General features: G+C 40.4%; 2 protein-coding genes across 3 annotated transcripts; both read left to right on the top strand.

Annotated features, from left to right (window-relative positions):
- Window positions 1-480: 480 nt before the first annotated feature.
- LOC138202637 (small integral membrane protein 30) lies at window positions 481-1,242 on the top strand. The gene has a single exon (XM_069156848.1). The coding sequence runs from the start codon at window positions 483-485 to the stop codon at window positions 744-746; it is 264 nt and encodes an 87-aa protein (XP_069012949.1). The 5' UTR covers window positions 481-482; the 3' UTR covers window positions 747-1,242.
- A 1,749-nt stretch (window positions 1,243-2,991) lies between these two features.
- Window positions 2,992-9,888, top strand: gpr85 (G protein-coupled receptor 85). 2 transcript variants are annotated; one of them, XM_069156850.1, is made up of 2 exons: window positions 2,992-3,433; window positions 4,462-9,888. In XM_069156850.1, the coding sequence occupies exon 2, from the start codon at window positions 4,627-4,629 to the stop codon at window positions 5,758-5,760; it is 1,134 nt and encodes a 377-aa protein (XP_069012951.1). In that variant the 5' UTR covers window positions 2,992-3,433; window positions 4,462-4,626; the 3' UTR covers window positions 5,761-9,888. The 2 variants fall into 2 exon arrangements, with proteins under 2 accessions (XP_069012951.1, XP_069012952.1); XM_069156851.1 differs by having other exon boundaries at window positions 2,992-3,150.
- The last annotated feature ends 1,170 nt before the right edge of the window (window positions 9,889-11,058 follow it).

An 11,058-nucleotide genomic window follows, 5' to 3' on the forward strand; every position in this document is an offset into this window, starting at 1 on the left:
TAATGTGCATGTTGTTGTTTTTTTTCTGACCATATCCAGCGAGTGTCTCATGCAACATACATTTACAGCCTGTGCATGTCAGCTTGTGTTTGTATTCAGAGAGAATATAAAGCTTCAAACAAGAACTGTTGATGAGCCTGACTAATGCAAAATAGTCTCATTTGTTTATAGCAGGGCCTGAGAGGCAGAGACATGAAGTACTGACAGCCTGTCGGCCTGATCGTCACTAACGAGAGGGAGAGTGTCACAAATCCACTCACTGCAGGATAATTACAGGAGTTTTGAAGTGCAGGATTAGTTTGCCTTTTCATTTGATCTATAGAAAAATAAATAAACAATCCACAGCAGAGCAGTGCAATTATATTTTCATGTCACAGAATAAATGGCTGCTGATACGGGGAGGGGGAGGGAAAAAAAACCCATCCAGGGTTAAAATGAATCAGCGCTGCCATTGGCTAAGCGAACCAGGAAATCCTGCCGCTATGTCGCTGTCATCTGACGATGACGCAGGCGCCCCAGCTTCCCGAAAGTCAACAGCAACAGCAGAAAAGCTCAACATGGCTCCCAAACTCGAACTTCCAACCGCTGCAGTGGTCGTCTGGCTTGTGTTTTTCTCCCTGATCCCCCCGGCGGAGGCATACGACGCGGGCGACGCTTTAGCCCTGCTGCTCTGCAGCGTCCTGTCCGTGGTGGGTTTCTGCGCCTTCCTCGGCTGGTACGCGCGGAGACGGAACGGACAGCTGTGATGAGAGAGGCTCCCTCGGATAGCGCGCCTGTTCCGCCCCTGTCCCATAACCATCCACCGCAACTACTCCCTAATCTCCTAAACCACAGGCCTGCTGGCACGACGTCAGCGTCGTAACGGCTGACAAGAAAACGTGCCTTACTGGAAGTGATGCGGCGAATTCAACGGGGGGGGGGGGGGGGGGCACGTGGAGTTGGAGAAGGTGCGAAACATCCAAGGAGTCCAAAACCAGGAACTTTTTCTTCGTCGCGTTGCTGAGATTAAGGACCAAACACCGTTGCCTTCATAATGAAAAGACTGCTGCGCTGCATTGTTGCGCATACTTTCCGTGCCTGACGGAATCAAGTGATTTCCTGCTGTGTGCTTTCAGTGTGCAACACCGCATTGCTTTTCTTTGAAGCACAATATCTCAGAAGTTGAGTTTCTTTTGCTGTGTCGAGCTTATAAACCATGTGATTTTTAGCTTTGTAAAGAATAAATCGATTCATCTGATACGACTCCTGTGTGTGGAAACAGTGCTTCGATGCCGCAGAATTGAGCAGATCCAACTTCAAGATGTCAAAAGTTTTAACTGCAGATTCGCTTTTAAAGCTAAATATCATGGGTTGAAGTGGATGTGCTGTAGTGATAAAGATCATGAGTGGAAATTAGGGCCCAAGCTGATGAATATTTTTGATATTGATGAAATATTGATTGTTTATAAAATAGCAGAAGAAAGTTTAAGATGCCCATCACATTTCGTTAAACTCCAAGCTGACATGTCGTGTCTGACTCTAAAAGACTCCAAAATGCATCTTATAATGAACAAAAAAAACATCAAATGGTCACATATGATAAACTGGGGGCAGGAAGGTTTGGGCATTTTTGCTTATAAATGAACTAAAATCTGATATTATTACTTACATTGATGAGGTAACCATTACTATATTGTTCATTCAAATATCATTTTATTTACAATTCTTGTAATGTGTTGGATTTTTACACTTTTAAAACCTCGTGCAAATAAGGCTAATACTTTTTTTTTTTTCCCAAGTATTAATCTTACAATTAATTTCTGGAAGTAGTATTATTACCTCATATAAATGATGATTCAAATGATCATAGGTTGATAATTATACATCAAAATAGGACTTAAATGAGCCATTACTCTTTAGGGAATATTATACCATCCCAGATATTCACTTTTGCTTTAATTGTGAAGTGCTGTTTAATCACCCAATGTCAACCTCCAATACAAGAATGTAGCCCAGTGGATGGGTTGCCATGTTTGTAAAAACTGATTGTAAAAAAGAAAAAAAAAACAACTGACAGCCCATTGACTCTTAGCAGCTTTTTTTTTTATTTTATTTTTTTATCAGAGAAAATAAAAATCTGCTCTGTCCACAATGTCACGTATAGCTGTATCAGTCACCAGCATCTCCTACATTACAATAATTAATTTATGTTTCATAGCATAGGTAGAAAAGCCACCCTCTCACTGCTGTTTTTTTTTCTTCATGTGTGTGTGTGTGTGTGTGTGTGTGTGTGTGTGTGTGTGTGTGTGTGTGTGTGTGTGTGTGTGTGTGTGTGTGTGTGAAATATGTAAGCGTGTGTACACGACGCTGTCTGAATCATTGCTCACTTGTTACACTGCTCATGACATCACAGCTCTCCATACATGGAAATCAAATCCTATGAATTTATCATGCTGTCTGGGCAAAATGAACAACAGTGTGCAAAGTGCTTGTCAATTATGTATATACAGTACAGAGGGAGTCATTCTACCATGAGGTGAACGAGGCTTCCTGATTTAACCCTTCACTTTGTACATAACAGTCGACGTTTCTGGAGTGGAAGGTGTATGAGCTAAATGAATGGACAGGTAGCTACTATAATATAAACCAAATGCTAGCGCCTATAATATATATGATAAGGATATTATTAGCACGAAAAGGGTCACATGAGATAAAAAAAAAAAAAATAAGCTAAGAAAAATAGATGATTGGCCTTGATTGAAAATTCATAATTTTCACATCTGAAAGAGATTATAAGTAATCGGAAAAAACAGTCAGCATTAGGATACATTTTTATTTTCATCTACACTCAGTAGTCTCAGTAAAATGATAATCCGTTACCCGAGTACTGCTGTAACGCGTTACCTGACAGCAGCGGCCCCGTTGAGCAGATGTTACCGTGTGAGAGACGGAGTTGCTGCCGCTGCTGCTGCTGCAACAAGAGACAAGACGCGTCTTGGATCACAAATAGGGATGCAGGGCGCATGCGCAGTGCGCTCCGTTTACTGTAGGATATTCACCGTGGAGGAAAAAAGGGGGCAGGCAACAAATCAGGCTTTTTAAAACAGCAAAAATCCGACTAGTGCAATGTAAATAACCAACAGGAGGGACACGAAATAGGATTATCAACAGGTAGGATTTTGATTGATCTTGTGATCGGCTGTCTCTCTCGGTTTCTTCTCTCTTTTTTTTTGGCCTTGTCTTGTGTGGTGGCTGCGATTCTGGGCAATTCATAGCGGGGACTTGGAAATTATTCTAGTGTAATGGACGTGCGGATCTGCTACACTGTTATGCTTCATGCAGCCGAATGGGATGCAAAGACGATCATTTCATTCTGTTGTGTTTCTAACTGAAAACTATCGGATTCAAACGCGTATAATATACTCGACTGACACTCGGAGGACGCATTTAAAGCGTAAGTAGACACAGACGCCTTTATTTAAGAAATCAGACATTACCATAGGCTATGCAATATTTTCAAAATACACATAGTGACTAGAGCATCCCGTAACATTGTTCCCAGCAGTCTTGTTGTTGTCATTTCTAACCATCCTTTTCATCCATCCTCACTGATAATCACACCCGCGCCTTAAAAAGCTCAATTCTGCCGAAATGCGGCTCATAGTGCCAGTATTACAAATCATGTTCTCTCAACTCTTTGTAATCACAATTGGAGGATAAAAGATGATGTGGAAAATGGAGGCTGATTCAATAGACGCCCTAATGAAAACACTGCTTATTAACGTAAGACCCGTAATCCAGTTAACCTTTAATCAGACAAAAACACGGATGCTTTGTTGTGTATGCGCCCCTCCGTCGTTTTTCCATAATGCACGAAGGTAGGGCGACTTTATTCGAGGCATTCGCCGATTTACAGATCCTTCCTCTGTTCTGCAGGGTGTAGGGTGTGATCAAGAAGAGCTTATTTTGGACTGCATTTTTCTTAATGTTTCACGGTGCGCCGAAAATGCCCCCCCCCCCTCTAAAAAAAAAAAATCCAATCCGAGCCCTGGTTTCTGTGTAACTCCCTTCTTCCCGACATACACGGTAATACAAATACAATAAAAAAAAAAATGCGTCGCTTTATTAATGAAGGCTGGACTGTGTTTTTTTTTTTTTTTTTTTTTTTTTTTTTTTTTGACATCTTGGTGCTTTTGTTCAGGACATTCCACATGAAGGGGAATTTCTATCACTGTGACGGATTAATGCTTTAGTCTAATCAAGCTCGATCACTGTCTGTCTGCATTTCTCTGTAGACAAAGTATTCAGGCTGAGGCATAGCTCTGCACTGAGCCACTCCAAACGATGTTAAAACGCAAAGCAAATAATTAAATAAATGACAGACAGAGGGAAATGATCACATTCTAGATTGTGCAAGTGCAATTGAAAACAATGCAGCTGTTGTTGAGGACTGAATGCTGATGGGTGGATGATATTTTTCAGGGATTTTTTTTTAGGTGTGATGAGACAAAGGAACAAAGGATGCCTTAGAGGAGAGGTTGCCTATATGCCTGGAAACCTCTTCAAAGCACACCGCCAAATGGATCTAACGCCTCCCCCTGCCACCTCTAGATCATGATACTTGGCTGAAGCTATTCCGCTATCTTTATGATCCCTCCTCCATCTATGGCGAACTATAGCCATGCAGGGGACCACACCATCTTGCAGAATGTCTCTCCTCTCGCCACGTTCCTCAAACTGACCTCTCTGGGTTTCATCATCGGAGTCGGTGTGGTTGGAAACCTCCTGATCTCCATCCTGCTGGTCAAAGACAAGAGCCTGCATCGAGCGCCCTACTATTTCCTGCTGGACCTGTGCGCCTCTGATATCCTGCGCTCCGCCATCTGCTTCCCCTTTGTCTTCACCTCAGTCAAGAACGGATCTGCCTGGACCTATGGCACGCTGACCTGCAAGGTGATCGCCTTCCTGGGTGTCCTCTCCTGTTTCCACACAGCGTTCATGCTATTCTGTGTCAGCGTCACCCGCTACCTGGCCATCGCACATCACCGTTTCTACACCAAGAGGCTAACTTTCTGGACGTGTTTGGCTGTCATCTGCATGGTGTGGACGTTGTCAGTGGCTATGGCCTTCCCGCCGGTGCTAGATGTAGGGACGTACTCTTTTATCCGGGAGGAGGACCAGTGCACGTTCCAGCACCGTTCTTTCAGGGCGAATGATTCACTGGGCTTCATGCTCCTGCTGGCGCTCATCCTCCTGGCCACACAGCTGGTTTACCTCAAGCTCATCTTCTTCGTCCACGACCGTCGAAAGATGAAGCCTGTCCAGTTCGTGCCTGCCGTCAGCCAGAACTGGACCTTCCACGGGCCGGGCGCCAGTGGGCAGGCGGCGGCCAACTGGCTGGCTGGATTTGGTCGAGGCCCGACCCCGCCTACTTTGCTGGGCATCCGGCAGAACAGCAACGCAGCGGGCCGCCGGCGTCTTCTGGTATTGGATGAATTTAAAACAGAGAAGAGGATTAGTAGGATGTTCTACATCATGACTTTTTTCTTCCTGGCACTGTGGGGGCCCTACCTGGTCGCCTGTTACTGGCGGGTGTTTGCAAGGGGCCCAGTGGTCCCTGGGGGCTACCTGACAGCAGCCGTGTGGATGAGCTTTGCCCAGGCTGGGGTCAATCCTTTTATCTGCATCTTCTCCAACAGGGAGCTTCGGCGCTGCTTCAGCACCACACTCCTCTACTGCAGAAAATCCAGGTTACCAAGGGAACCCTACTGCGTTATATGATGGTTTTGCTGTGGTTTTTTTTTCCTCATCTATGTCTCTGTTACCCTGATTGATCTTGATCTGGGCTCGTTCCCACTGTACAGCGCACTCTCTCTTTCTATCTCTCTTCTCCTCATCCTCCAGTTTCCTCCTGTTCCTCCTTCTCCTAACCCTTCTTTTCAGAGGTAGAAGGTGGACTGTCAATCACGAGGTTCTGCTGGGGTGATTGAGTATGAAACGTATCAAACATGGAGGCTGAAGTGAATGCACAGGAGGTATGGATCCCCTCCTGTGTTTATGTTCTAGTAAACAGACATTGTGGAAGGCCATGCCAATGCAGAGAAGCAAAAAGTTGAAAAAGAAAAAAAAAAAAAAAATATGAAAAAAATGAAAAAAGATTTGACAAAACAATGAAAACAAAACCTCTTGCTTTGGATTTTTTTGAAGATGCGTTATTCTGTGAGGTGTGAAATACATGAATATGAAATTTAAAAAAAAAAAAAAAAAAAAAAAGATGAAACAAAGAAATGATACCTCTCAAGGAATCACTGGAAATGTTTTACATTTTAAGAGTTGCACTAAAAAGAAGATGTAAAGATGCTTTTTTTGGTCGACAGTTGCCAGTTGCATTGCAAGGACAACTTTTTTCTTTTTTTCCCCCAAACTAAACAATGAATGCTTTAATTTGCAACAGACTACACAATCGCTGTAAGTAAAGCAAAACTTGGTGACTGTTGGAATTACACCATCACAAGAGGATAAAATGGTTTTAATGTAAGTGATATCTTTTTTCATTTACTGGGCGGGGGCTTAACGATGGGGATTTACAATGTGTGGTTTTGAAGTTGCAATTTAAGACTAGAAATTATTTCTTGTAGTTTTACGATCCATATGTCCCTAGTGTCTGGCATTGTTATTTTCTTAACACCTTTTACAAAAAAAAAAGATGGAAAAAAAGATGAAATGATGTTTGGATTTTTTTTTTTTTTTTTTTTTTTAAAGAGTTACTTTTAAGAACAACCTTGTGCTTAAAAAAAAAGACATTGAAGAAGTAGTTAAATGTTTCATCATATCCATGTACCTAAACACTATCATATTGTTACAGTATTGCTGATGCCACTCCGGGTGTTCTTGCCTTAATGGTTATGATATTGTCATGTTTTTTAGTTGTAATTTTTTTTTTCATTCACTCTTAAAAAGTTGTTTTTTAGATGCAAGGGGAGTTTTTTTTTTAGTTTTTTTTTTTTTCTCACATCAGCGTGAAGTGCATGTCCATTTTTTTTTAAAAAGCTGGTCCACTCCCATGAGCATCACAGGCCATACACTGAGCAGCCCATTTTTTATTCTGCAATGGTTTGCTACACCCCACAGAGTGCTCAGAGCACAGGGAGTGTGTGTATATGTGTGTGTTTGTGTGTGAGAGAGAGAGAGCGTGCGTGCGTGCGTGTGTGTGTGTGTGTGTGCCGGTGTGTGCCGGTGTGTGCCAGTGTGTGCATGTGTGTGCGTATCACCGCGAGGATGTGTGTGGATCAGACAACAGTCACTTCAAGACCAGAGCCTTAGTATGAAATCTTGCACAATTTGTAAAAAATGTAAAAGGAAAAAAAAGGACAAAAAAACAAAAACCCCAAAAAAACGACATTTAAGGCACACCGTCTTGTTTCTACTTTCCCTACATTTGCTCTCTACTGATTGTTTTCAATGACTTACTTTTTTCTCTTGTGGCCATTTTAATATTTATTATGTATTCTTTTTTGTATATTATAGATAGATTGTGTGTAAGTATGTGAGTCTTTCAGTTTGAAGTCCCGAATGTGAGTACAGTTTCAGTTAGGATTGCATTTGCTGAAAGTTAACTGTGTAATCTGTTGCTTTTTGAAAATAAAAAGTTTCCATTTTGCAAAATTTGTTTTTATCCCTGTCATTGGGTGGAGATCATTCAATATGGTCATATTAACAGCTGGTAAACACTTGCAAAACCCCAAGTTTTCTAGATGGTGACTGGTAATTTTAGAGATCCTTTGTTCAAAAATTTACATTTTCTTACACTTAAATGTTATATTTTCACCTATTTTCATCAGAATTTTTCAAAACATTTAAAACAATCAACAGCGAGGGGGGAATTGTTCGTTTATGATTGCTTAGTGTGTTACCATGTGCAAATTTTGTATGTAAGTGATTATTGGTACTCCTACCACTATTTTATATGTTTAATTTATGTTCATGCTTTTTTTATAAGGGAAAGTGATAAAATGTTCAAATGTGTCTCTTTTAGAGCACAATATTTTCTGCCATTTGAGTCCTTGGGACCGCTTGTCAAAGCAGAATATATGCTAAACCTTGTCATTGAATGTGAAGTGTCTTCCCATTTAATGGGAATAATCACCATGAATATATCCCTGAGCGCATTCACTCTTGCAGTTTTTTTTTTCTCCCATTCCTGTGTTAAAGAGGGCTACCACTGAATTTGAGATGTAATATATGCAACTACCATATGGAATAATGAAAAAGAACTCTGGATTAATGTATGCCCTTACATAGAGCCCTGTAGCCACAAATGACATAGCAGTTTGTCCCATTATCTCATTGTTAAGGTCACATTGATGTGGACCTGCAATGATGATGAACTGGGAAAATATGGAAATGTGAACAAATGAACCTTTTCAGTTAAAATGCATATGACTTTCCAAGACATTTTCCCCCACAAATTAATAAATAGATATAACCGAATTGCAAGAAAAACTTTCCAAATTTTTTGGCTTCCTTGCCAAATTTATCAGCTCATTTAAGGACAAATGATGGATATTTTTTTACGTCGTAGAAAGTAAAAAATGTAGTCATATGAGCTCATCTCGTTGAACAAATTTAAAACACGGCTAATAAAGGCCACAAGACCAACATGTTTCTTCTTAAATTGAGTGGTATTTCTCCACAAAAGACTGTAATTACGATATGTTGACGATGTTTGAAAGTCAGTATGTCCATCTGCAAGAATAGAGTGCAAATTGAATAATGCAAGATTTATAACCCACCCATCTATAACTACCCCAATTTTGTATCTTTTACCCAAATATGTCCTGTTTCATTTCCCCCCGTCTAAACCCCATTCACTTAAGTAATGACTTTTGCCTGGGAGCCTGAAAACACAAAATATGATGCTGAAATAGCTCGTAAACACACCAGGTAATTGCGTGCTGGATTGCAGGTTCCGCTGATGAAAAATATCTATTAGGGGTCCATTTTCATTATGAGGCTGACAATTACTGTTTAATTTTGGACATTGATCATTCCACTTTGGACCCAAACAGGACAGGTACGGTATATAGAAATTTAAGGGAATAATCAGATATAAGGAAATGCCCTGGTGTAGTTTTACAAATATCAGCTTTTTGTCCTTTATGCTAAACCTGTAAGATGCTTCTTGAGATTGAGGAAGAGATGAATGAGATAATTGTTAATGAACTAAGACGTGACATTTTGTGGGATTTTATTTGAACTGGGATATAAATTGAACCACTTGAGACTAGAGCATGATTTAATGTCTCACTTATGTATATTTCAGCCTCATTCAGCATATGCAAATCACAAATGGTGTCACTTTTGAGCACTGGCCCATTTTCTCACATGTTCATTTCAGTGCCCCAGTAATTCTGTTTCTCTCTACGTCTGAGAGAAGATGACAGGCAGAGGTGGTCGGCTTGAAAGTGGTTCATTCTGGCAGACAAGCTCACACATTGAACTCTTTTCCCTCCGAGGGCACCATCTCTCCTGAGAAACATCGAGGAACATATTGTTCACAATCAAAGCAATTACCTTCTTACTGGGATTGGTTCTGTGTGCACTTGTGGTTAGATCATGGAAGAAAGAAAGAAAGAAAAAAAAAAATGCAGATCATTTTTGTGAGGCAATTATAATGCTTTGCTGGAGCTTTTTATTTAACGATCAGAAGAGTTTTCTATTGGATTTTGGCTGCCAATGAATAATACAACCATCCCTAAATCCATGTCACTCTTTGTATCTCTGTGGATTTGAGTGCTACAATTTCTGTTTTTTAATGGCCTACCAATGGGCTCTGAAAAAAATCCCATCTCACAATAGACCTCATTTGCTGTCTATAATTTTAATAAATCCCATCTGTTGACTGGCAAACGTTGACCTTTTTTTGAAAGGGGGGAAAAAAACGCTCATCTAATGTGAGCTTTTCTGCATTCTTAAGCATTTTCTATTTGTATAATGCACGCCAAACCTTAATTAAAGTGCAGTAAGTGTCCATGCTGAGAAGCACTCAAATACAGAAAGCTGCCTTGAACGGAATGGAGTGGACGACTCAATCTTCTGACAAGCTACTCTGGAAAAAGAAAATGAAAGAATTGCTTTCTGTCTTGGCATCACCCTGCTCTTCATATTTGTTTGATTGTGTGACCACTTGAGAAGCTGCACATATAATGGTTCAATATGCTTTACATAATTTCTCCTGGGACTTTATTTCATTTTGTGAAATGACATTTACTGACTTTTCCATGGGATGTTTGGTCAAATTACTTTTGTTGTTGTTTTATTCTTGTTTTTTGTCTGTAAATGTGAACACAACTGAATGGTTCAGTGACCCCATGGCAGTGTGTGGGGTTTGTGGCAAATTTTGAGTTAACTTTGCCCTTACATGCAGAGCAATCCACTGTCAGTGTGTTAGATGCGTCTGATTCACTACATTGTCAGAGATGCTGCAGTTTGCTCTCTAATGGCTTTGCAGCTATATAGCTGATGTCCCACAGCAGATTGGTAATGGTCAAATGAATGATAATATGAGGATCACAGATGTTAGACTGTCTACATGTGTAGGTGTCTCCTAAAATTTCACTATTTTTATCTTTGTTTTTGCTGCATTGAGAGTTAAATGCTATCCTGCTCACCGTCCATTCATAATCTTTCTATTATGAAGAAATACCTGTGATTTTCCAAAGCAATTTGATATAATAAGAAGAGATCATACAATAAAATATATGCTTGCAAAGAATTTGAAACATGGGCCTACACTGAGCTTATGTTAACCAAATCTGGATTTAATATGCACAAAACTAATGTATGGCATTGTCTGGTAATAATTCCAAGATAATAAAGACTGGGTTATGAGATAAAGGAGAAAAGAACATCCAATACAACAGAACATAATGATGATATTGATTCCCGGGGTTGGGGTTCTGCAAATGTTGCTGCATTTATTGTCTGACAAGCTATTACAGGCAGGGCAGGCCTCTGAATACCAATGATAAACAGGATGCCTGAAAAAAAAAAAAAAAAAAAAAAAAGTGTACGTGGATT

This window comes from Embiotoca jacksoni, unplaced genomic scaffold (assembly GCF_022577435.1).
Source record: "Embiotoca jacksoni isolate LCO1_2020_lvr unplaced genomic scaffold, fEmbJac1.0.p SCAF_21, whole genome shotgun sequence".
Classification (NCBI taxonomy): domain Eukaryota; kingdom Metazoa; phylum Chordata; class Actinopteri; family Embiotocidae; genus Embiotoca; species Embiotoca jacksoni.

Bases quoted from the DNA above. Each gene is read 5' to 3' on its own strand.
- LOC138202637 (XM_069156848.1), top strand. From the start codon at position 483: ATGTCGCTGTCATCTGACGATGACGCAGGCGCCCCAGCTTCCCGAAAG.
- gpr85 (XM_069156850.1), top strand. From the start codon at position 4,627: ATGATCCCTCCTCCATCTATGGCGAACTATAGCCATGCAGGGGACCAC.